Here is a 27,463-nt window from a genome sequence, read left to right on the forward strand (position 1 = left end):
CCAGCCGGGGCCCTGCCAACCCCTTGGCAAGGCCCATCTTTTTTTTTTTTTTTTTTTGTCTGGCGTAGATTACAAAGAATTTCCCCTTTTCTAATTTTGCTGAAGAAAGGGAAATCACATTTCACCGGGATATTTTACCACAGCCTACCAGACGGTTTCAGATCCCTACGGCATCCGCCCGTGGGCCTGGGCCATGAGGGAGGCGGTGTGAACAAAAGCACCATAGGCCTCGCAGCTCCTGGGGAAGGTGTGCTAGCCCACGTAGCCATGTCCAGAGGGAGACGGTGGAGGCTTCTTTTTGGCACATTTAATGATCCAACCGCCCATAAGTGCTGAAAGGGATGTTTCTGTAGGAGAATAGTTTTTTCATAGGTCTCTTCTACATGGTATTTGATGACATCTCAATTTAGCTACTCTGCACATTGATTAAGTTACCAGCTGTCCACTCTGCAGCTCTTTGACCTCATCTTTTGCTCTAGAAACAGCATTGCGTTCTCCCGTGTATCGCCTGACAGCTGTAAGGATTCCTTAAACAGCGGTGTCCCAGGATCTGGGACACTACTCAGTGTCATGCATAGATAACTTTGTGACAGTTAACAAAGCATATCTGTACTGTATAAAAAGACTTAGCTAATAGCCCTGTTGTTTTCAGGCGTTTTATTATGTTTAGAATCCGGGTGGTGTCTCTCATCATCCCTTTTCTTGCTCTTAAATGCATAGCGAATGGCGTTTTTGTCCTGGTGCAGGTAATGTAGAGCTCCCTGGACTCTTAATGATCCAGGCTTCTTTTGTTTAAACCTAGGCCTTGGTATGAGGGCAAGTTCTAAAATTATTGCATCACCTAGATTTTGAAAAGGCTAAGTTAGCCTTTTATATTTAATTAAAAAAATGTATTCCCTAATGTAAAATAGGTCACTAGATTAGTGTAGAAGGAAGTGAACATGGTATAAATAGACTGGTGTTAGCTACTAAAATATGTGCTTACAATAGTGCACAAAAAGGAACTGAGTAAGAATTACTGTTCTTACAATTAAATGTTAGACTACAAATTAATAAATATATGTCAAAATATGTTTTAAAATGTTATTTCTGACAGGAACTTCTGTAGCTGTTCTGGGGGTGGACATTTTCCTTTAGCTGTCCCTTGCCTTCAGGCTGCTGCTACCTTTTCTTCAACAGCAATGAAGTTTATCTCAGCAGTCCTGCTGTACATGCGAAATAATGTTTCTTGTTTTTATAGGGGAGGGAGAGAGTGAGGGAGCAACACAGATCCTAGCAAATGTTAACATCTATGTTCTGTAGTTAAACCCACCAAGTTAGACTATGGAATCACAGAACAGCCCAGCTTGGAAGGGACCTCGAAAAATCATCTGGTCCAACCCTTCATGGGAAAGGGAGTCTAGATGATATTATCTAGCACCCTGCCCAATTGCATCTTGAAAACCCCCAGAAAACCCTCTACGATGTCCCTGAGGAGGTTGTTCCATTGTTCTTCCCTGTAAAAAACTTCTTACGATGAAATAAAAGATGGAGAACCCATTACCAGATGGAGACTGCTACCCTCTCCTGGTATGATAAAGCCTTGATTGTCTAGAGGATTTGTCTCAGAGTGTAATGCTGTTGCGTGCCACAGGCAACTGCTGCCTCAGTTTGGTTCACCTCCCAACACATCTACAAAGAAGAGTGTTAGATTCAGCCTTAGCTCCCTGATGTAGGAGAGTCACTACAGCTAAAAAAAAAAAAACCCTTCTGGAATTAATTTTTGAAGAATTAGTGTTTAACCTTTGAAAGCAAATGGAATTTGAGTCAAAACAATAGTTGCCCCAGACTATAAAAGCCTGGAAGTCTGTGAGGTCCTACTCATGAATTTGCTGAGTTTTGCAGTGTATCCCAAAGCACTTAATTACTGTCATCAGAGCTGATCCAGTTCATTTATTTTTGCCACAAGCTTTCTGTTTCTTACACAAGCTACCACATAATATTTAAGAAGTATAACAGAAAATTAAAGTCTTGACATCCATGGGCTTCAGGTCAAACCCATGTACTGTTGGGATTCTCCAGCTGATAGCTTCTCTAAGAGTTATCTTACTGAGGTAGACCTTTTCTCATCTTCCAATTTGTTTGAAAGAAATTAGACCAATCATAAGACTTTAAAATACATATTTTAATGTATTTTTTAAAATATTAGTGTATTTACACAAATTTCTAATTTAAAAAAAAAATGTACTTGCCTATTTAAAAACATTTAATTTTTAAAAAAGTTCAGCCAGCTGACTATGTTACACAAATTTGAAAGAACATTCAGTGTAGATATAAGCAATTAAAAAAATACAACAAAGAAACATACCATTGCATTAACAATAAGTGAGGGCACATTTTAAAGTTGCTAGCTTCCACAGATTGTTTTTCCTGTAAAAATTGCTTAGTCTGTGTCAGTAACTTGTACCTATTTTTACATTGGAATTTGAATTTCCTTTTTCTTCACAGAACTGCCCCTTCTTTTGCTTATGCAAAGATTGCAATAAAATGCATTACAGTAGTATTTCATTTACAAAACAAATGACATTAAAACTTGTTTCTTAACCCATTGGATTGTATTTCAGTAGAACAACGTCCTTTCATGGAGGTGCAACAGAGATCCCAAGAGCTGTCTGGATGTGGAGAATGATTTCTCTCTCGAAGTAGTCCTGCCTGGAAAGGTTGACTTGAATTGCTGCGTGATGCTGTGTCGATTCCTCTTCTGAGAGATCTCATCTTCAGGTTTGGCAGTTAGGTTAGCATGTTAAACATTGTATTTAGTCAAAATAAATACAAATAAATTATGCAAGAAAAATTTCGTGTTGATATTGCTTGGAAGAAAGCTTAGCAATGAAGCTTGTGGCAATATCTACATTATATGTGAATGGCAGGTCCATTTATTTCAGTAGTACTCTCTGAACAAGGAAAAAACAGCTATGAACATGGCTGTAATTTTGGAGAAAGATAGTAGTGATCTTCTTTCAAACTTTGTTAGGAAGCCATTTTCCTATGGAAAAGAACATGCACAGTTAGGGACAGCTTAAAAATAACGTGCAGGAAAAACACACCACTCTGTGCTAGTATCACATTAACAGAATGCTACACCATTGTGCACAGAAGGACAGGTTTTCAGAGGTCTCCCTCCAAAAGATGAATAGGTCTTTAAAAACAGTAGCTGAAAATAGCTGCACCTTTCTGAACGTTTGTTTTATCTCCAAGTCAAGACTCTGCCCTCGCTGTGTAAATAGAAAACGAATGTGAACTGTTATCATCTAAGCCCACATCTTAAAGGAAGATACAAGAACTGTGTTTCTGATGTAGTAATGTACTTACAAATATCTTCCCTTAAGCCTCCTTATTCTACTACTATGAGCCACATATTATGACAGAATGTTGCCGGGAGTTGATACTTCTCTTAAATAAAATTGACTCTATTTGAAAGAGATGGAGAGAGAAGCCTTTGCGGTAAATCTGATGCATCAAGGGGCCATGACTCGCTATCACCTTTTTTTACAACTGCCAGACAGAGAAGGAGCAAAACAAGCAAAAAGAAAAAAAGGAAAAGCAAGACGCTGGAAAACAAGCGAGGGAAAAAAGTAATAGCAAATAGGAAATATAAGAGAAGTGAGACGAGAGAGGAGTGGGTGGAAAGAGAAAGTAACGTTTACATATAGGTAAAGGAAAAAAGTACCAGGGAAATAACTGACTCTGATGTCATTGATTCTCTGCTTCCCCTAACTGCAAAAGGCAAAAGTATTGGCGTGATGAAACTCTGCAAAGCAAAAGGGACCTCCCCTCTCCTGGCAGCCGGGAATTTCAGCAGCTTGGCAAAATAATCCACATATTGACAAATGCTTTTGTCAGCATTGACCATTGATAGATGGAAGTTCTAGGATTATCTCAGTCCAAACAGAAGAGATTTAACCCCAATTGCACTTACCTGTAAACTTATTTAAGTAAAACTGATTTAGGGGATTAAATAATGGCTTTGTTGAAATCCACAGCAAAAGTACTGACTTCAGCTGTGAGGATCACACCTGTGTATTCTTCAGGTAAACTTCAGTATTTTTGGACCAACTCCTCTATGGAGGCAAAATTGCTACACTAATCATAGGGTGCCACTTAATTTTAGATTTAATAATGGGAAATTTCATGGCATGCATAGTTTAACCTGCTTGGAGAGGGAGGCTGGAGCAGATGATTTCCTAAGGTCCCTCTCAATCTGAATTATCATATGATCCTATGATTCGAGACTAACTCTAGAGTTTCAACCGTTACATATACAGAAAGTGCCTTTTTTAAAATAAATTTGTCTTTTAGCATTGTTCTATTTAAAGCAGAAGCAAAGCTTTCACTGTAAGTCTCAAGGACACATTACAGACATCAGATATTAAACCACCAAATAAAACCCTGAATAAAATGTTTTTGACAGTGTCAGTAACAACAGTTTCCCTTAATTAAACAAAATCTCCTAATGTAGACTTTGGTGGAAAATGAGAAACTTACCCAGCCACCATTCGCATCTATCCATTCAGCTTTGTTGTTTATTATGTACTCCGTGATGAAATAAGAAATCTGCTCCTTCTCCTCTCCAGTGAGCTGAACTCCATGCTCTTGAAGCTTCTTAGTCAGAAGACCCCCAAACGTAAATATGGTCATAATTCGTCCCCAGTTAGTATTTCCATCAGCAAATTTTTCTTCCATGACACCATTGAAAATTCTCTTGGCAACAGCTACAGAGGTAATATCAATCCTGTCCAAGAACGGTCTGAGAGCCTCCTCGGTTTGATCTTGCAGAGAAGATGCAATGTTTCGCAAGACATGAGCAACCCTGGTTTGGGCTGGTCCGAGATGTGATTCCTGAAGCACATATTGCAGATAATCTTGAGCTAAGTAATAAACGTAATAGAACTCAGCAGTTTCCATTAGAACAAAAGGCAGGCAGCAGTGCACCGCTCTTAATCAGGGTCAGTAATGAGCAGCCACAGGACATGCACACAACTTTGTATCATCTGATTTTGATGGAATCTTTTGCTTTTACCACAGAAGTTCCTGTAAAAAAACCTAGTGACTTAATGATTGTGTGGGTTGTGGAATATGTCAGCGGAAATGAAAGAAAAAGCGTCTGCTCAAGCGGAGAAAACGTGCCTTCTTGAGTGATTTATTATTTCTCTAAATAGTACGATTCCACAACTAAAATCTACCAGCTTTTACCACATTCTTTAGCAGTATAAATTGGCATTTCGGTGGGACTTTTGCTATGTAACACTAGCAAAGGTTAGGCATTTGGCTTGAAAAAATATGCCTAAAAGGTGTATGCTAGAGGAGCACGCAGCCACCGCCACCCCCATCTTCCCCTACTCCAGTCTCTTCATTGCCAGAGCTTAAGGCTGCAATCTGTATTGCAGGTTTATGGTTTTTCCTGGTTCACAACTTTTTAAAGAAACTGGTAGGCATTTGCAACAGGATGGTAGAATGGATAAACTTTCTTCAGCACTCTGGGATCTTAACTGCAAAAAGTGGGAACACAGCAGTGGTACAAGCATGGATGGAAAAAGGGGAAAGGCAGGTTTATAGCATTATCCCTGGTTGCAAACTTTCCCATACTCACTCTGTGAGTGCTCTTCAAGGTCCTTCTTTGAAGATTTGAATGAGTAGCTTCAAAGATTTCTTTCCCCCACAGGGAGTTCTGCTGTAAAATACATTATTATATAAAAGACAATGCTAATGCAGTCAGCATGTCAGAACATGGGATGGAGAATAAGGGGCCAAGCTAGTCATGTATGATACCATCTGCATCTTTCATGACAGATAACAAAGAAGTATCATGATACCTACAGCAACTGCTCTTAGATTCAAATTTTCAGTCAAGCAATTATTTTTTTTGGGAGAAGGGACAGAGGCGCCTAGCCCACTCTTTCCTTACAAACATCTCCTGAGGCAAACTGATCATGCTAGAGGGTCAGGATGCGTCTGTGGAAAGCCTCACCCCATTGCGAAGGCTTCAGGGCAGCAAGCAATTTGATGTTTGGAACACTTTCTCTTTCTCCATCCCCCTGTCTTCATCCCTCTACTTCTGACTGTCTCATTCATGCCTCCTCCTTCCCTGAAAGCAAAAGGTGTTTATAGCCCCACACACCAACAGCTCTTTGCTCCAGGGATGGCAGTGAGCTTGTTTCCAGTCCCGGGCACTCCCTGATGCTCAGATCTATGGAAGATGAGCAAGGCTACATGCTTGATGGCTAGTATAGGGCTTGAGTCTCAGATGTCAGGGTAGCACTGGCACCTAATCATACTAGACAGTGATACAGCTCTGGGGTCAGTATGTTGCTAACCTGAGCTAGCTCCTGGAAATGTGTATGCTACTGCTCTGACATCACAGAAACACACAGAGTAGACCACGGTAGTTTCCAGTTTCTTCTCATTTTTTTTCTTCTGATGAGTCTAGCTCAGAATGACACAGTAGTCTTCCATGCATAGCAAGGTTTGAAACCTCAAGCTATCACCAGCGTAGCAAAGACATCAGTCTCTTCAGTGATTCAGGAAGGTTTTCCCTCACTTTCTCTTGGAGGCAAAGAAAGATGTGGCTTGGTGCTGTGTTCACTTTTGAGAGAGAATGGGTTTAGGAGAGCAGTATGAGCTGGAAAAAACTCATGTTAGATATTACCCTCAGGGAAGGATGCGATGCTAGGACTGGGAATGGGTTGGGACGCTAGCTCTCCCCTCGTCCATACACACACACATTTTTACCAAAGCTCATTTTGAAAGTTCAGAGGTGTCCTCTATCCAATACCTGCAGCTGCTGCTTTGGCAGAGCTGTTAGATTGGCTTTGCCTTTGTTATGTTCATGATTTCAGCAAACTGCCAACATTTTATGAGGAATGCAAATGGAAAAAAAAAAAACCAAAGTATGTTAACAGTCCTTAACTCTTCCCAACTCAGCTAAATGTGGGCAGAAATTTCCGGGGCAGAGGGATGGCATTGCTCTACCTAGACACCTTCCCTCCTGTCAGACACTTGCTGCAAACAGGGCTGAGAGGTACTTGAGGAAAAATCACAGGAATCCTTTTTCTGTATAGCACAGTCTGAAATTATAGATGACTCTCACCTCTCTTAATAATTGATTAATGAAAAGCTTTTTGTATTCTTTGTCAATATAAGTAATAGTTGAATATGAGAAGAGTGAACAATACCTAAGGAGACAAGTTTTGTTTTCTTCACCATCGACAGCGGCAGAGCAGAGGCAGAAGCAGGTATTTCTTCATTAGTGGAGCATTTAGGATTCTGAGAAGGATGATGAAGTAAGGCTATGAATATGTCACCATTATTGGAAGAAATCAATGTTAATACCTTGGCAATGTTGGTGTAAATGCTGCCACTTACAGTCTCTTGATCTCTAAAAGGGCTGTAAGGTGAAGCTCAGCACTCGGCTCCCAGGAGGGGCTGGCAGCTCCGAGCAGACTCTCTAACAGCAAGCTGTGACACCGCTGACCTGAGCTCAGGATGTGACTGTTGAAGCTGCTCCAGTTTTACCGATTTCGATGTTATATTTGCTTTTCAATAGCATATAGCAAGGGGTGCAATTCCAAGTGTTGGATGTTTCGTAGCAATGACAGTATTATGTATCTATATACGTAAAGAATCAGACCAGAGTGCATAGCCCGATCTTCCCCAGCTCGAATGGTCACCTCCAAGCACTGTAAGAAATCAGCTCGGGGATCTCTGTCCTGGATTACACCACTCTAACACTCTGATTCTCATTTTCTACATTAGGCAGGGCCTTCCTTTCTCTTACCAGACTTTATTAACATTTTCTAGTTGTAAGTGAATACCTTTAACTTAATGAATCTCTGCTTCTCTTCCTACCTGCTCTGTCTCCCCACTGCTGCAGAGTGTATTCTCATACAGTGCATTGCTTCTTTCTCCTTTTCCTCTCTGCTGCATATACTTTGTCTTTCATAAATGATTAGCGTTAATAAAAGGTTTGAAGCAGAAACCAGCTTGACATGGAAGCTCAAATGCAAACCCTCTCCTCGCTACCTGGCATAGCAAGGGGCTTCAGATACTTTAATTTAAGTCTGTGCTCTCTGAATTTAACTCCACATCCTACCCTAACCTGAAAAGGCTTATTTTCCAGAACAGATGGGAACTGAGTTGACAGATCCTCATAAAATTGACTTGTGAGAGACGATGTTATCTCATCGTGTTCGAGACAAACTAAGCCAAAATGGCAAAAGCTCCGCTGAGCTATTCATGCTGCATCTGCCTTGCCAGAGTTGTTCCAGTTCCAGGTGAATGTGCGAACTGTGAGCTCTTCTAAGGCAGCTGAGCTTTGTCTGGAGGAACAGTCTGAAGCCTTGAGAGAATTCTTATCAATTTTTTTTCTGGTTTTCTTCCCTTTTTGATGTCCAAACCAGGGCGATTTTTGTGTGGTATTGGATTTCATTGCAAAAGAACAGCTCAGTCCACTTGTAGCTTTCCAGCTGTCCTGCACAGCCCTGATATAAGACTTCAGCAGGCTTTGGTGACTTTTATTTACCCTCTATTTTCCTGAATATTGGAATATGCAAGCTGGCTTTTCCGTGAGCTGCGATGGTTGGTTGGTGTGACAGGCAGAGGCAGTTTGCCCAGTGGAGTGCTGCCACCTAGTCGCAGCCGGCCTGGCTGCACGCAGAGGAAGGAGCCCTGCGCAGGAGAAATCCCTGTTCCCTCCCTGGATCTCTTCAAGTCTTCTGTGCTTTGAGATTCTATATTCAGGAAAACACTAAAATACAATAGCAGTGGGACTCATCCCCTGTAATGATCTAAATTAATAAGTATTAATTGTATTTCCTGAAGAATTCTGTCAGCTGATAAGCACAAAAGTCTCCAGTCCAAAGCTTGGGAAAGGTCATCTCCATGAAAAGTTTTGGGAGCAGTTCATTCTAAAACACTTCAGCCCATCTCCTAATGTTTCTAGGATGGAGACAGAATAGGAAATAGCTGCAGCAAGATCTTGGATCTCAAATTCTGTGGCAATTGAAGGAGAGACTTAGAGCCAGCTTATATTCTGTGCATCTCAGGAGATGTACATGTAGTGCAGAAGACAGGCTCCAGGCAGGATAGGAGGATGTTGCTGGTTTTTGCATCTTCTGGGCTAACTGAGAGATTCTGGGCCAACTGGAAAGCCAAACTGGTCCCCAACATAAACAAAGCAAGTAGCTACTCCAGCTTACTGTTGAGCTGTGGTGCAGGCCAGAATGACTGAGGGCTCACCAATATGGCATAAACTTTCTCCTGCTCCCAAAATTACATATATCAAAGGCTGGGAGGATGGATCATACGAAGATGCACACCATGGCACTCCAACGCTCAGGCATGAGAAGAATTCTCTGAGAGGCCACTCTGCTCCCCTTATGACTCCTCTATAGCACTCCAGCAACATAAGGGAACTATAGGAAGGGCCACGTCTGTCCATGTTACTCAGGGTTCAGCTGCTGCCTTGTCACTTCCTCTGGTAACTCATCTCAACTCAGAACTTGGCTTCTTCTGGATCCCAGCTTCTCTCATACTCATGAGTCAAGGGCAGCCAAACACACTGCTCCACTATGCATGTGCCATGTGCCATCATGTGCATGTGTGTAGACACATGTTCTACATTCTCATAAGCTTTTCCAAATGTTTATCTAGGATTAGGAGAATTTGAACAGGCATAGTTCTCAGCACTGAGACGCAGAAACGTAAGGCTCCCTAAGCTTGCCAGACAGTGGAGCATGAACAAGTAAAGTCTTGGTAGAAGCTTAGCAAGATCTTGCAGATGCCAGCAGAAGCACTGTCTGCTGAAGCCAGCTTCACTGCTGAAAATACGTGCTCCCAGAAGGAAAAAAAAAAAGTCATCTGCCTGTGAATGTTAATGAAATAAGAATTCAAGAGCTTATGCCTCAGTTTGATAACCAAAACATTGTGTGTCCCTCACACCTACAAGTCAAGGGTGGTCTTGACTTTTGGTTGTTTCTGCTGTGGCAGGTGCAACGTGAGCATGCACAAAGTCCATTTGTGTATTGATCTGCAGCTTTGGGTCAGAGCTCTGTCTTCTGAAAACATAATGCCGTCAGGAGAGACAGGCATTCAACATCAGCTGCACCGGTGCTTTAAAGCTACTTTAAATGGTGGTGACATTCAAAATGTGGTGAGACAGCATTTCAGTAAGATGTCTGAGCCTTACTTAGCATACAAAGAGTCCCACTGGATGAGATTTTCAAAATTTAAACAAGATTTAGGTAAAGAGTTTCCACTGAGTGTGAATAGAACACAGGTGCCCAGTTCTTTCAGACACCTTTGAAAAAAATTGCAGCTATTCAGTAAGGCCAGGAACAGTTTAAAGTTAGGCATGCTTTTAAATTCTTTGCTGTTTGATTTTCCAAGGGAACCTTACGTATCTCGTGTTTTTAAAATAAATTGCTTTAAAATCCAAGCTCACTTCACCAGGTACAATTTACCCAGATGCCTGGGAGGTTTGCGGTGCTCTCCATCAGCCCTCCCAGGAGCGTGCTTGCTTCTGTGCTTCTCCCTCATTTCAATCAGCCCTGCATCTGCTCCTGTACTTCTCCCTCATTTAAATCAAGCCTGCATCTGCTCCTGTTACTACAGGAAACCTTTGCACTGGGTCAAGTGTTAGTGATCCACAGATTAAGTATCTTTCCTTTAGAAGATAATGTATTCTTTTAATAAATCATTTTACCCCCGTTTATATATCCTCTCTGTTGATGACCCTATAAAAGAGGGTTGTAGCAACACTGGTATTTCTACTATAAATCCCTTTTCATGGAGCTTCATAACTCATCTTTAGCTTGTTTTATATGCAGGGTTCCAGTCTGGGGGCACATTTGTTTTTATTCCCCTTTCAAATTGTTTTGAATTATTTTAAGTTATAAAAATGGACAAAAATACAAATATACAGTGGACAGATATTTTCCTCTTCTACAATCAGTCCAGATCTTTGAATAGAAATTATGTTTAAGGAAATTAATGTGTAATGAGACTACAGTAATTTTCATATGCTGGAAATAAATATTTATATAAACACATTTCTGAAGCCTATTTCAGTAATTTTGCTACAATTTTATTACCTTCTCAAATGCGTACTTGCATGAAAATGTGGTGGTGCTAGTGCCTACTATTTACAGCCCTTTTTTTTTAAAAAAAAACCACCTTCATCTAACGTTTGAAGAAGACACAGGCTACATTACCGTTTCACAGGACTTTTCTGAAGTCTAAAAGCAGTGGGTATGAAGCTTATTCCATCCACCTATAGCCTAAGAAACTGGAATGTGTATGGTAGAATAAAATCTCCTGCATATGTCAACTGCAAGGAAGAACTTGTGAATCCAAACTGAATTTCTCATTCTTCTGATTTGCACCATTTCAGCAGCCACTCTGCTGTTGGCACTGTGCAGTATTTTCAAACCCACAATAACTGTGTGTAAATTGCTGCAAATTATAGCAAGAAATTAGCTGTAACTCCCATGGTATATTTTTATCCTTCTGTTTATTATGATTTTCTGATCCTCCAAAAAAGCACGCTGAGATGGAATTTCTGTGCTCCTAGGAGAAGGCTGTGAGCAGAAATAGCTAACTAATCTGTCTCCCCAGGTATTTATACCACATCAATTGCTGTGCTGTCTGAGCATGTAATACTATCCCCTCAATCTTTTTAAGCAAAATGACGTCCCATTAAATAAGTGTCGAGGAAGCTGATGCTACCATGACTAGTTATCCAAACGTGCTGCCATTCTTTAACCAAAGCAGGAAGAAATTTGCTTTGGAGCTCATTTTTTAATCGTATAACTTTACAGTGCTCTGTGCTTTGAATTACATTTCCCATCACTTCCTTGCCATGGCTGTGTGTAGAGCCCCTGGTTCATCTAGGGAATTAAGCCTGCACAGACACTGTAAGCGTGTTAGCAATGATGCTAATACCGGTGCTCCGGCTCTAAAACGCTCCGTCTTTCAGAAAGCCAAGTTCTTTTAGATCCTTTCAAATAATCTCAATGAAAAGCATTTACTTATTTGTGCTGACTGTTATAGGCAATAAAGCAGCACCTCAGTGCCCCAGTCAGGAGCAGGGATTGCCTTGCGCTGGGTTTTTCACCCATTAAAGCCAGGAGGGGTTTCCTGCCCCAGCTCGCTGAGCGTGGCGAGAAGTGCTGAGCAGACACAAAGCCCACTGGCTTCACAAAACAGCAGGAGTGGGACCGTGATAGTCTTTCATTAGGCAACAGTGAGCATGATTGCAGTTAATCTGTGAGGCATTTTAATGGCTATCGGTAGCAACAGCAAGCAAACTCCGTACCAGCACTTCAGTGTACGCCATTTGGAGTTTTCACAATAAAACCCCAGAATAGCCATTCGTCCTTAGCAGACTTGCCTGTGTATCAGTCTGGGACTAGATTCTTGGCATGCCAGGAAATTATACATCATAATGGCTTAATCAAGGGCTTTCACAGTGTATTCTAGAGCCGAGAAACCTTTTTAAACCCAAATGCAGATGGAACCTTGGACTCAGCCGTGAGTGCTTTGCTCATGAAGTCAGAGGAGCTCTGCACAGACTGACCCCCTGTGCCTCAGCAAAGCTCCATTGATTTTGGTAACTTCATCTGTGCAGGGATGTGAATCTAGCTACAGGGAGCTAAATGAAACCTAAAGTTACCAATTTTCAAGAGAAAAGAACCTTAGTTAAAGGTCTTATGTTTTCTTAATTATTCCTGATTTTGAAACATGACATCACAAGCAGACTAATGATATTAAGGAGCAGCAGTAAATAAAACAACCAGCTTCACATGAGTTAATGCAGCAAGACCAGAGAGAATGGGATTGACTGAGTTAGTCAAGGTTTTTATTTGGTCTTCGTGCTGGATAACTGTTAATCACTCAATGAGCAACACATTTCCAATGGCCAGTGCTCAAGCAACCTAAATGATAGTAACATCTTTGTTTCTCCTTTGCTCTTAATCTCCTTTTGGAGGCTTGACAATAAAGAGCCATCCCCAATCTATTTTCCAGCTCAGAACCCAGATCCAAAAAGCCCCCATCAAATGTAATTAGTTTGCTTTACATCTCTCCTTTATGTTCCTGAGCTAATAAATGGCCGCTGCAGTTCCAGAGGGAGCTCATTTTTCTGGCTGCCTACAGGGGATCGGGAGTTGTTGTCTCACATAAGTACAACTCAGTTGTTAGTTGGATGTATTGGCAGGGACCAGTGCTCTCCACACAAACTGACAAGCCACAAAGTCTAGAGTCATGAGGCTCTGAGCAACCTGATCTAGTCAAAGACGTTCCTGCTCCTTGCAGGGGGGTTGGACTGGATGACCTTTGAAGGTCCCTTCCAACCCAAACCATTCTATGATTATATTTGGTATAGAACTTGGTGTTCCTATGGGCTGGCAAACCCCTTCAGCTCTCTGAGCTTTGGTTTCTCCATCTGTGGAATGGGCTTCTCCAAAAGATTTGCTGATTCAGCACATACAACGTAATTTTTCTACTCACACCACAGCTTTCCTACATGACCTTGAGAAAACTACTGGTCTCACTATGACTCAGTTCCCTGCTTCTACAACAGAAGAAATTAGAGAATTACATTCAGGTGTGTGTCTTTCGCCTATATTTAGCAGCCTTCCCAAGGAAGCCTGTTCAGGGGAGTTTTTGTGTGTGCCTTGGCTGGTCTGGGTTATGCTGGGGTGACTTAGCCCAGGCTATTGATGACAAGAAGTCTGTGGTCACAAGCCAAAATGAGCTGAGGCAGGTAAGAGCTGACTCAAAGCCGCATTGCTCCAGTCATTTGCCATCTGTGTATGAGTCAGAGCCCTAATATTTGTTTTCTTCTATCCTTTGTCGGAACTTGGTGGAGCTGTTTATTTGTACAGCAGCCAGCATGCTGGGACCTTGAGCTCAGCCAGGCCTAGGTGCTAATTTTAATATATAGTCTAATGTAGCATCTTGTAGAGTGAGATGCTGGTTTTGGCATCTATATATATATATATATGTATGGATGTGTATGGATGCCTGTTGGATCTCATTTTTCTGCTGCAGGACACTGTAGATAGCAGATAGATCTGCCTTAGAGGTGCCAAAGATGTGGAACTCATAATTCTTTGGACATTCTTTGGTTAAGTCACCAAAGACTGAGTGCTTGTGAGGCAATCTGAAAGAGAGTTTTATCAAGTTCATCTCTTCAAATCATTTTTCTTTCACAGTAAGGCTTGCTAGCTATAAAATTATTCTGTTAAACTGTGTTACCACACTCTGAGGCAATTTGTTTTCTTGTGCATTGATCTTTGATCCAAGGTACTTGCTCCTGAAAACATTTTTCCTTTTTAACCACTTAGACTAAAGCTACTTCTGTATAATCTGGAAATTTGGTGTAGAACAACATTGCTTTTTTAGTCTGTCCTTTGTTAGTTGCTAATTGCTTTTTCTGGACAGTCAGTTTGTGAGTGGATTCCTAATCAGTCATGGTCAGATTCTTTTGTGCTTAGTGTACTAAATTAATTTGTTCTGTAGCTCTCCAAAATGGTTTAAAATAAAAGGGTAGAAATCTCAGTTTAAAATAAGAAATAGTTCTGGCAGTATGTAACGTTTTGCAAATGGAAAATTGGAAATAATTGGAATAGCAATAAGCTACATTTATGGCTAATTAACTTGTAATGTAATAGAAACTGATCTCCCTTAGAAGGTAAAAGCACAACACACTTGCGTGACATAATCAGGTTTTCTGTTCGTGGTGTCCAGCTGGATACCCAACAAAGCAAATAACTGGGCTTTTACTGTATTAATTCCTGGCCAGCCAAGGCTCTCTACGTTAACCATGGCCTCTTGTGAAATCGGGAGGCATTTTAGGTGCATTGAGATCTCTAGCTATTGTGTTGCTTTGAGACATAAATGTCTTCATCCTAAAACCTCCACACAATCCAGTCCTTTCTTCCTTTCTGCAGATTTAAAGCCCTGTCCTGCAGCCTCACGTGCACGTGTTTAAGTTTTACTGATAGCGCATCCTCCTTTGTGGAGAGAGGTAGTATGCAGCTGCAGGACCCAACATGTAGAGCTGCCATTTCAACTCTAAAGAGCTATGATTGCTTCTGTCATCTTCTGAGGAAGCAGGGCTGGAAAACAAAGTCTGGTCCAGAAGCTCTCACCCTGGAGTAGGGTTCAGTTTTAGCAAACGTATTCCCTGATTCCTGGTGATGTTGACAAGATAGGAGTGCAGAGACAAACATTTAAAACTCGAATAATACACTGAAAGGGGTGTTCTGCTGTGAAAAGTGGCTCAGTAAAAACGTCACTTCCAAGCTGCAGGGTTATTTGCTTTCATTGAATCCAGACCAAATGTGCTCTGTTTACAAGCAAAAATACAGTATTTATTTCTTAGCCACCAGTGCTACAAAGGGGTTCTGCTCTAGGTTGGTTGTCCTGTAGCCCATCTAGTAACTTCCCCAGGTAGGTGTTGCAGTTGATTCATAATGCTGAGCTAAGACAGACTCTGCTAGTTAGACAAATCCCCCACAGCTTTATTCTTTTATTCCTTTTAATGGTTTTGCAGAGATCTAATCATCCAGAACGGGTGTTCTGATTCACACATGCTGATGACTTGCCCTGCAACCAACTGTTGTGGTTCCTCCACCCAGAAGCTGTTCTCTCCCACCTCTCCTCCCTCCTGCAAAGACAGCTTGACTATTCATCAAGCAGAATCTGAACTGCTGCCACCTGGAGTTCAATGGATCAGGATGGACAAACACCCTTTTCATTGTCCTTAACCCGGGTGTCAGTTTGAAGCAGTGTAGGAGCTATGATGTGAGAGCTGAACCGTCTTTACGGCAGAGGCAAATCTTTATTGCTGCCTTACTATAAATCAATTCCACTCATCCACCGGAGCCTTCGGTAGATGATTCTTGCATGTGACTCTGGAGCTATCTGAATTGCCAGTAATGTTGTTTGATATTCAGTGAAAGCTTGTTCTGTACCACTGGTGTATTTTGCAGCAGGTTCAGTGGTTAAACAACCAAAATGATAGATAAGAAGTTCACCATTTCAGCACTATCTGAAACTGTTTGACATACCATGCTTGATGCATGGGAGCCAGAGAGAAAATACAGCACTGCCATGCAAATATCTCGTTTCCCAGCACTGTAAGTGAGGGGAGGAGACTGGTGTTAAAATAAAAATAAATAAAAATGTCCTGGGACATCGGTGCTCACTGCAATGGATCCAAAGCCTATACCACAAATCCAGCTTTTATCCTGCTGCGAGGAATGCACCTTTCTTACCCTAGATCCAAAGAGTCCAGTTGGGCAACTCCTGAGTTGGGCCCCAGCTTCAAAAATGACACTCAACTATAGGATCTAGATAATCTTTAATTTGCGAAGAATTTGTTTGGATCCAGTTTGGACACAAACCATTACTTATATAGTGAATTTCCCCTTATCTTCCCTGTAAGTGAGATTATAGCTTTGGGGTGTGCTGTTTTGGTATTTCCCATCTGCCTTTGGCAATAATTTTTAAAGGGAAGGTCTCATCAGTTGTCTTCCCTTGCGGTATGGTTCCATTCATATAATGATAGGTTATCTAGGCAACATATGGACAGTCTGTCAAGAACTATCTGCTATTTCAGATAATAACTATGTCTTTTCATAACTATATCTAGCAACACAATGAATATAAAAATTACGTAATAGAAGAATTTATCACCTTCCACATTTTCAACTGTGATCTTCCTATCCTTCAAGCAGAAGTTAGAGCAGACTGGGCATGCACTAACAATGAATCTCTAAGTCCACTAGAATGCTACAGAGCCTCCTACCACATTTAGGAGAGATTCTCTGTCTGTTAAATAGTGTGGTATTATCTGCATTACAACTCAGACATCAGCAAAGCGCCTACACGTCCCTGGCTGAAGGCTGCCTGTCAGGCACCTTCCCACGCCCATCATGTGTTTGGGCTGTAGTGAGTAAAGCTGTGCATGCTCAAGTTCTCCTAAGCCAAAGGGAGCTGGGCTTCACAAGTCACTGAACTACTTAGGAAATTTTCCAGAGACACTCGTACGCTGCCAGAAATGAAACTTTTTGCCATACAAGCCATAATCTTGTCCCTGGGTTCAGCTGGGAATAGCGTGCCAAGTGTGATGACAGGGAACCTAATGCTGGTGGAAGTACCATCACTCACAAGTGATGAAACGACCCAAAAATACTTTGGGGCATATTTTTACAAGCGGCAGCATATCAGCTCTTATGTTCTCATCAAATTCCAAATCAAGTAATTAGCTTGCAGTTTCAAATGGCAATATTATTGTTTGCTTCATTACCTACTGCACTCGCTAACGCTGTTTGTCACTATTTCTCCAGCTTCACAGCGCTTACATTTTAGCAATGAGCAAAAAGACCCATTATCAGCCTCCGCAGCACCTTGATTCTCTTCAGGATGAATGGTGCAATATAAATGTAGAGGATTATTTAAAAACCCACTGCAAACACTTCTAGCATATTAGCCATAATAATAGTCTGACTCTTTTATTTGGCAATAATCCAGTTCCTGTGTCAAGATACAGTACCTGGTGCATGTGCGCACAGACCAACCGACTGGCTCATAAAATAGCAGGATGGCAAAATTATCAGGAAAAACAATGATGTGGTTTTATGTTGCTGTAAGTTATGGATGTGTAATAAAAGGGGGACATGAAGTTCCTGAGCTAGTAAGCCTAAAGGTGGGGGTTTTATGGCAGCTGTATGTTCTGAAGTGTGTGTCTAATATCAGATGATCTTTAGCTGCCCAGCCTGATTTTTGTGTACTGGAATAATGACAATAAATGTGAACTAGATCATTTAGGATTTGGGAAGTCTAGCAGGCAATGTTTTCTTTGAGATCAGAGAGCAAAGGAAGATGATGCAAAATGTTCCCGATCAAAAGTAAAAATGTGAGGGCCTCCATAAGAGCACAAATGAGACATTGGCCTAAATCCACTCCACATGTAGTTTATTTGAAATCTGAGGAGTTACCAAGAGAAAAGTTTGCTTCTTATATTTAAACAACTTAGCCACAATAAGACAATTGTAACAGATTTAGTTTCTAAGTCTAGTACTTGCTAACAGAGCTGCAGCCATTCTACAAAGGATGCCTCCAAGGTGGAATGGAGGCATGGCACAGTGCCGGCATTGACAAAAGCATGTATCATATTAATTGGCACCTCTAAATAATAATAAATCTTAATGTTGATAATATTTATTAGTATTAACCAAATAATCTCCTGAACAAATGATGTCCAGGGATCTATGCAACTGATTGATTGAAAAATAAAGTTTTAAAATTCAAGCATTTGGCTAAGCGTGAAAAACTCCCTGGAAGGGTTTACTGGATAGCACTCTCGTGCTGTCAGTGATTGCTGATGAGTTTGGGTGTTGGTATGCTGTGTGCACTCAAGGCTGGCAGAACTTCTACAAACAGTGGGTTTACACTTAGGTAAAAGGATTTTTAGAAGCATCTCCATAAAGATATTGTGAATTTTTCACCCTCTGTGTTGCTGGTTCAGAGTTAAGCGTGGGAGAGGGGCTAGGTGGTCCTCTGTCACCTTGCCAGGTACTCGGTTGGGATGAGTCGGTGGGCTTGGTAATTGAGGGGATCTCAACTCTCAAACCTTCCCCAGTTCCTGCTAGTTCGTTCCCAAAGGAAAGCCTGGAGAGAAGCAGATCAGTAACTGATCCTGGTATCTACATATGGCTCAACTAATTAAGAGATGCATTAGGCATAGGCCTAATTAGCTAAGCCTTAGAGCACCTCTGTGCTGTGGATGCTTCTTATCTTTTCTGCTGCTACAGCGAGGCTCAGTCATTCACCTTCTGGGAACTATGGAGTTTCTTCCTTCACAAATAGTGTCACCAGCGAAGAAAGTGTTACTCATGAGTAAATGTGACAGCAGCTGGGTCTATAGTTAAGTCTAATCGACTCTGAAGTGAGAACCGAAGTAGGCCTAACCCTGCGGGATGAGTCAGTGGCAGAATCGGGTTGAGAACAAGAATCCCTTATTACCAGCTCTGCGATATAAACACAGGCCTTCCCTCCCTGTCTTCCCAACCGTTCATTAACACAGCGGTAGCAGTTAGATTCAGTTTATTTTTTTTCTCAGGATCAACTTTCACCTATTTTCAAGTTAGGCAGGAATCCTTCCTCCCCTCTCCTTGCTCTTCATCAGCTTTCTCCGCTCCCATAAAACACCGAGAGTGTCAGACTCCTCGCGGTTGCCAACACGGAGCAGCAATTGCTGGCAAATACAGAATGCCTGGTTGCCCCACACCTGTCATCTGAGTACAGCTCTTGCAGTTGCTTTTCATTCTTCTTGGGACACTGCAGCCCCATATGAACATTTAGAAGCCATGAGTCAGGCCTCCAAGAAAAGTCATGCATGACTTAAAATCACAAGGATGATCAAAACCAATAAAATGCATATTTTCAGTTTGCCTTTGGGTTTTCTCAGTTTGTGAGGCACACCCATTGCAGGTCTTCAAGCTATTCTTTGCAACCATTAAGACTAGAATTTCAGGGCATTTATTTTTCATGAGCCACACATAATTTCTTGTTTTCAGAAAAACAAGAAATATTCTAAGACCTAATGGCCAGAATTGGCAACTCTGGGGCTGTCACTGAATGTACTCAGTGAAACTAAATGAGTGATTTTCATTTTCTATCTGAAATGAGGGTTTTGCTTTTCTCATTAGGACAATGACTTAGTGTTTGGATACATAAAACTACTTGAAAAGGTATAGATTGCTTTTGCTGAGACTTTTAAAAATTGTGTTAATGGGCTGGTGTTGGATGAAAGTCATGTAGGGTGGACTATCCCCTGAGACTGCACTTTCAGCCTGTGGCTGACTGTCCATGGCATGGGCTTGGCATATTCATTTCATCTCATCACCTTCACGCAGCTTGGTGGAGTTAGACTGAATATCATTCTGAATTGTCCTCTTCCAAGCTTTCTCTCCTTTTTCCTTTTCTCAGTGTAAATTTTGAGTGTTAAAGGAAGATGCTGAAATGGCTGGACTTGGCATATCCCATCACCCAGGCCATCAGCCTAAACACCAAGCTAGCAGCCACGTCCCTCAGATAAATGGGATTCTGCAAGATATCAGTGCAGCTTGTCTGGGCAGGGGACAGGCCCCATCCCAGAGCAAGTAATGAATTCCCTGAGGGCTCCATCACTGTCACAAACACCACTGCCTTCTGCTTCCCGTGCAAGATGCAATTCCTAGAGCTTGTGTTCTTGGATACAAAGAGAGCGCTAATAGTACCTGCCAAGATATGCGGTCCTTCCCTTGAAAAAAAAAAAAAAAAGACAAGAAAACAAGCTACATATGATAGATGTTAGTCATCTTGCTTATTGCACTGTTGGCACAATCTCTACCTGGGGCTCCTATACGCACATCCAGGATTTGGGGATGAGTCAGACATACTGCATATGTATTTATGGATGAGCTGAGCATACATGGAACATAATGGGAATTTCATGATGTCCCAACTTGCTTTTGCTTCCCCTTGTGCAACAAGATGTCTGTAAGTCCTAGATAGAGTCTTTTTGCTCTGAGACAAGGTTGCTGGATGAAAAAACATAGTGTGCCTACAGGGAACTGTGTGTATGGGAACATCAGTTAGTTTATGAGAATTGGATAGACTAACGATGCTAAATCTTGCAATGTTACTGCTGGCCGTGTGGCCTTGATGGTAATTTTCTGAAATATCTTGATTCTGGAGTCATGTTAGCACTCAATAATCTCTCTTAACCAAAGAGTTTTCAGCCTCCACATTTGTAAAATAAAGTTGGTTTCGTGTGACTCCCCAGCATATCAAAAAGTGAAAACTAATAAGAACACACTGAACCTGTATTTTGAAAACCAAAAGTCTGTAAGCCAATTGTATGGCTTTGTGGGGGACTTGAAAATTTATTTCTGAACAGCTTGTGTTGGCAACTTTCTAATTTTCCTTTAATAGCTATGTCTGTGCTTGTGCAGTTTGGCTTGCCACACCTGTAATAAAACTATCATCAATGTTGTTTTGTATATATGAAGTTTTTTGTTTTATTTTTCCTTCTAGTTCCTGAGTCACTAACAGTAGAGATAATGTTATATGCAAGGCAATTATTCAGGTATTACGAGATTAAAACATGGAATATATTTACCTGGGAAATAAAGTTTTCAGACAGTCTTTTCCACATATGGAAAAGGGATGAAAGCTTAAAGCCTGTTCTTGTTCCCTGCTTCTAGCAAAATAAAGGCTTTTCTTTATTTCTTGAAAGCAGAAAGATTGTTAAAAACAAGGATCCAAAACTGGAAGGACAAAAAAGTCACTGAGCTGAAGTAACGCGTTGAAGGGGGAATGTTTGTGAGCCCTCAGTGGTAATGTCTCACTGCCATGGGGCTGTTTTACTGCAGGCAAAACACGACAACACAGCAATGAATAAAATATTAAATGCTGCTGAGACTTTTATAAGGACATTTTTGTAGTTCTACCAGGTGCAGTGGCATTCTTTTAATTGCCTGGACATGACAAAGAGTGCTGCAAAGCTGAAGTGTTGTTTCTCTGGTACACATAAGGCAATAAAGGTATCAGCCAGGGAAGGGAGCTCAACGGCAAGTGGAAGATGCGTGTCTGTGCACAGAAATGGTCAGTGGTGGTGTTCTGATCTGGCCATGTTATTTTCCTGCTAACGGGTGGAAAGAATTTTAAAGGGTGTAAAACCCACTCATAAAAAAAAAAAATTAACTTGATTTAGCCGTCAAATTAATTCAAAATATTGGTGTCTTCCCAAACGCTGCCACTCTCCAGTGTTTCCCATTGTGCCTTATTCAATTTTATATATGTTACGCTGTAAGGAGTAACGTGCCCAGCCGTCTGCTGGTGCTCGCCCCTGTCACCATTACTTACCCTTCGCCACGAAGGGCCCCTATGCTGGTGCAGCTGCTGCACATCTGATGACTACTCTGCTTTGCTAAACAAACAAAGCTTACGCAGGATTGTTTTTTGCCATGCCGTCATTCACAGGACCTGACCCATTAGAAATTTTGCCCAAATATTTTCCAAGACCTTAGCAGGAACTCATTCCTCACGAGAAGAATCAGTCCTGACTCCACTGAAATATTTTCTACAAGTGGTGCCAATGAGAAATCAAACAATTTTTTTTTTTTGCAATTAATCTGTTTATCCACTCTGCATTAAGAGTGAAAATACTTGCCCCTACGCTAGACCTGCTCCCCGTATGCTGGTTAGGGAAACGCTTCCATGTCACGAGACTGAGCCTGAGAATGCCTGAGCATCTTCCATACCCCCAGCTCCCACTGACTCCGAGGACAACTGAACTCATCCCATTTTAATCTGCCTTTTGCAGGCCCAATCCCTTCTTCAGCACCTGATATAATTCTGTCGAATGAGTACTCTTTGACACTCAGCTACTCGCAACACAAGCTATTATAAGGTAAGGAAGTATTGTCTAACATCATGGCAGAGAGGAGTTATGCATCTTGCCCAAGATCAGGCAGAAAATCTGTTGTAGCACTGAAGAAAAAAAAATCCTGGAAAAGAAGTAACTTTTTTGGTGTTAGATATGGACTAATACATAGGTCTTCAATGTTTATGATTTTCTTTGCTTTACTTTCTTTGATTTACTCAAGACTTAATATTGATTTTGAACTATAGTGGGATGTTTTGTTAGTAGATAACCTTATGTTTTATGGTTTGTATTTCTTCCAGTTCCTCTCTTCCAAGAGCAAGGTCTCTGGCAGATCAGCTCCTGCACGTTTAGCAGTAGTGTTGTAAATGATCAGTGCCTCTCCCAGTATTTTCTGCTGGATGTTATTGACACCAGCATAAAAGTAGCACAAGAGGTTGTGTGTCTATACCACAGTTCATAGTCCGGCATCTTAGCACCAATGCATCTCCACCACCGCTTTAAGCTGTGAGCTGGGCCAGCTGAATTATAAGATAGCTACCATCCCTTTCTCCCACCCCCTCCATGAAGGTGGAAACATCTCATGGAGAAGAAAGACGAAGACAGAGGGGGATGATGAAACCTTATCCTTCTGCGGCTAAGCCCACCAGAAAGCCGTGACTCAAGGCTGTCATCACTGCTGTGTAGGTAGACACCCTGGGCAAGGTCTTAATGAGCTGGCTTGATTACCAGTAGTATTCTAGTTGTTAAAACCAGAGTTTGGCACAGGCTACTGACTCCAATATTTACTGAGTTGTTCTGATCGGTATTGCAGTCCACGTGGCTCAATGGGTACGCTCAACACCTGCGCTTCATTTAGGTGGTTTGAGTGCCACATCAGTGCCCGTCAGGTAGACATAACTTAATGTTGACAAATTCAATTATATAATTAGTTATGTCAGCAAAATAAGAGCAGTATATTAAGCGCTATTCTTTGCGAGAGCTAGTGAGCTTGGCGTGGTGTATGTAAGTATTATTTTTGTACCAGTAAGGACAAGAAATTTGGTAAAGTGAATATTCCCAAGCAGATGCTAGAGAATGCTGTGTCAGAGAGCAAAGCACAGAGTAAAGCAGATTTTATAAAGCAGTACTTATGAAGAACTTATATTACTTGCACACCCCAACTTTCTCATGACTGAAGTGCACAGGAAACCATCGCATCTTCACACATGGGCCACTATATTCTACAAGGTGTGACTTTCAGAAATACCAGAGTTTTGCTAAGCAAAAAAAATTTCGAGTGCAGTCTGGAGCTCTGTGCTGTGGTGTGTTGCTCTCTTTCTGCATAACTCATTGTTTATTGTGGCAATTCTGATAATTAGCAATTTCCCAAAGGAGGGAAAATCTTGCAAGCCTGTAAGATGTAACAGTATTGTCAAATGGCCATTACTGTGAAAATAAAAGACACTATCATGCATTGATTTTGAAGACTGAAAAACTGAGGGGGCATAAATTTATTATCCCAAATTCTAGAGATGTTTAAACAAAAGGATAAAATCACACTCTCCAAGAGGGCTGTCTGCGAACAGAGTGATTAGGAGAAGATGCTTCTTTCTAATGTAATAATTTTCTTCTTTCTTTTAGGAGAGGAGAAGTAGAAAAGGACGAAACAGCAGAGAGAAGAAAGCCAGGAGAGAGGTATGATTTATAGCTCTGATGTAATAATCTCCCAGTTTATCAACTATGTCATAATCCCACTACTCAGTAGTAAGTATTTCACAGGGCAGCAGAGGAAAGGAATGTGAAGAGCAGAGAAAGAGGAAGAGAGGAAAGGATCATGGGGCAGAAAGGAGGAATTGGATACCTCTGAAGTTTTAAGTCGACTGATGCGCATTAAGAAATATTAGCTAAGCCATTTACAGCAGGATGACAAATGTCCCTGTGAGTGTGATCTTAAGACAAAACCTCTCTTCAACCATAGATCCATCAATGAATGATAGTATAGGGAATTGGGCACTAGACTTTCTTCAGATTAAATTAAATGGTCTGTGAGCTGGACTAGATCTGGTTTTATAAAATGTATCAGGGATAGGGTGGGAATGAGGATGGAGAAGCCTCTGGTGTCCCTTGATTTTCTCTGTCATTGTGGCCCTCACATAGGCTGCAGCTGCATTAGAGCTGCTCACGTGTGATGATACTCAAGGGATTCTCATCTCTTACAGGAGAACAGTAACACGATACCTCTGTATTTTTCTGGCACTTCCTTCTCCCTAGGTAGAAAGTGCAGAGCGCGTGGTCTATAACCTACGTTCACAAGCAATTCCCTGGGACACTGCCAGCACAGAGGTGAGAAATGGATAGACTGTCCCTCCTGATGCGATACAATGAGTAAAGTACACTTCTCAAAAGCAGTAAAGTTGTGTCATATTTCTGGCTAGGAAGATTTAAGGATTTCTGTGATTGCTTTAGGATGCTTGAATGAAAGGTACTACCCAAAAGCAGACACAGCTATCAATCTTCCAATGGGCTTCTTTCCTAAGGCAGAAGAATACCAGGACAGCAGTCATCCCATTTCAGGCTGATGTCCCCTGCCAAGGTTTAGGAGAGAGGTCAAAGCTGATCGTGACAAAATACTTTGATATTAAAAGGCTCAGCTCCAAATTTCCTAAAGAAAACATACAAAATCTCAAATGCATTATGAACATCTGTGAAGCTATAGAAATGTCCTGGTTTATTACTTTCTCCAGTAAAACATTTTACTGTTTTTTAATCCAGCAAAATCTCATGACATTTTGACAGAGAAGATTAATTGTCTCACTTAAGGAACCACTGATCAGATCTGCTTTGCTGTAAAACTTTTTATTGGCTGCAAATTTCAAGTCATTCCAGTATCCAAGATTGCTTTAGAAAAAGACTTCAGGAATTATAATTTTACAAGAAGTGAGTAACTGCTTGGAGATTTTTGCAAAACAAATGGCTTACTTAAGCAATCAAAGCGACGTTTTAGCTTCTCTAACGAGGTAGTTCCCTCAAGAAGCTGGATAATACTGACACCAGATATTCCCTCTGTTGTTGCAGCAGATTCCTCAGGCATTGACAAATAGCCTGTCTGAAATGGCAAGGTCAGATGGACAGTAACAGAACAAACAAGAGCATCAAGCCCGTAGTCGTCCAGTGCTCTCTGCATTCCTAAGCAGACAGGTAGACAGATGACCAGACATTTTTGTCATTTGGAACATTTGTATCTCGATCCTTGACAGATGCTTTGAGCATACTGTTTGCTTTCTAGACACCGGGATGTGGGCAGGCACCAAGATTATTTGCACAGAACAGGCCAGCCGTTGCTTTGTCTCTAAATCCAAGAATCCAGTGACACAGTCTGAGCTAAGAGCTCTGCTACATGTAGTCGGGGCAACAGAAAGTTGCAAAAGCAACAATTGGCTCAGAGCAGCCTCAGGGATGCACTAAATTCTGCTGGCTTTGAAAGGCCTCAGAAGGAGTGCTGCTGTTATGGGATCACCAAGCAGTGCTGCCCTGGTGACAGGATCTTTGCTCCCCTTACATTGCAAGGGCTAGAACTGAGTCAGATAGGGACAGATTTCTTCTGTGCATGGAGACTTTCAGTTCCTCATGGCCAAAGGAATACTGCTGTCCTGTTAAAGCATCTCTGGTCTCCTTATAGTCACAATTTCACACTTGGTAGCCAGAGCAGTTGGTAGCCCCTGGGCTTTCTGTACACTGACCTACTTGTGCAAGGGTTTACGCAAACATGCTATATGGACACTTTAACATTACAGGATTTAGGACTCCTGATTTTAGTTTTAAATCTTAATTAATAATAAAACCCTGTTTCAGCAGTGGAGTGAAAGGGAAGCATACATAGAGGGTGACGTGTTAAAATGCTACTGTTACGGGTATATTGAGGAGCACAGAGGTGCTCAGTGAGACTGGTGTTCGCTGTGCTGATGATTGGACACCATGGTGTGAGCCACTCCTTCCCTGAAAGACTTTACCATCGCCACGGACAAAGCAGATGCAGGAGAAGAAAAAGCACAAAGGTACAAAATAATTTATTTGCTTAAAGTTACTCATTGGCCAACAATGGCACAGTGTTCTCCTGAATACCAGGCCATGCTCAATGAACTATTTAGCATGGATATTAAAAGCTTAAGCAGGGAGTTGTTAAGGCTTTAAAAGGCCCCAGCCCAGATTTCTAAACAAGGCTATCTAGAAGGAAGCTCCCAGATTTCAACTGTGTGGCAAAACAATCTGCCTGCCTCCTGTGCAGCCCAGTGGCTCTGACCAGAACCAGACTGGAGCTCTGGTCTGTGGAGGACCTGCATCCTGCGCTGCTCCCTGCTCAAGGAAGACACTGAGCAGCTAATTTGCTCCCAGGTCCCTTTTGCAGCTCCAGGAGTATCTGTGAGCTGCTGGCTCTGAAGCTGGTGCCAGGAGTCCAGGCAGGGCAGCAATGACCTCGGATGCTTTCAGGCAGCAGTAGGCATTGGCCGGCATGCTCTTCCTGACATCGTGCTCACCTGTCTTTACAGTTTTGATCCATTCATTCTCAACCTCCACCTCTGCTTTTACCTGTTGTCCTTTGTGATCACTCAGCTTTCCCCAGATCTCCTTCTCTGCCTTGAGAGGCAGAAAAATACTACGTTTTTTTTAGGGATAGACTCATCTCTCTGACTGGGAAACCAGTATACAGAAAATAAAAGCAGAGTGTTGAACTTTGTACATCATGAGGCTTTTTTATTCTGACCATTTTCATAACAGACTTGATGCGTAAGACTCCAGAATGCCATACATAAATGTAAAGAAATGGGATTTTTATTCCTGCATTTTTTTAAATGAGAAATAGTCCCTGGATTGTTTCGGAAAATGAATGCTGAAAGCTGGAAATCCTAATGGTAATCAGTGTTTTTTCATTTCCATATGTGCCTCTTTCTTGCAAACTATGTAGAATTGGCACAGTAAATATCCTTTATGTAATTGAAAAGTAAAATG

The 27,463-nt window shown here is 41.5% G+C and overlaps 1 protein-coding gene across 1 annotated transcript; it reads right to left on the reverse strand.

Annotated features, from left to right (window-relative positions):
• Positions 1-2,149: 2,149 nt before the first annotated feature.
• BCL2A1 (BCL2 related protein A1) lies at positions 2,150-4,944 on the reverse strand. The gene is made up of 2 exons (XM_010130841.2): positions 4,525-4,944; positions 2,150-3,025 (listed from the first exon to the last, which is right to left on the reverse strand). The coding sequence occupies exons 1-2, from the start codon at positions 4,942-4,944 to the stop codon at positions 2,921-2,923; spliced, it is 525 nt and encodes a 174-aa protein (XP_010129143.1). The 3' UTR covers positions 2,150-2,920.
• Between the last annotated feature and the right edge of the window lie 22,519 nt (positions 4,945-27,463).

Source organism: Chlamydotis macqueenii, chromosome 12 (assembly GCF_036417535.1).
Source record: "Chlamydotis macqueenii isolate bChlMac1 chromosome 12, bChlMac1.mat, whole genome shotgun sequence".
Classification (NCBI taxonomy): domain Eukaryota; kingdom Metazoa; phylum Chordata; class Aves; order Otidiformes; family Otididae; genus Chlamydotis; species Chlamydotis macqueenii.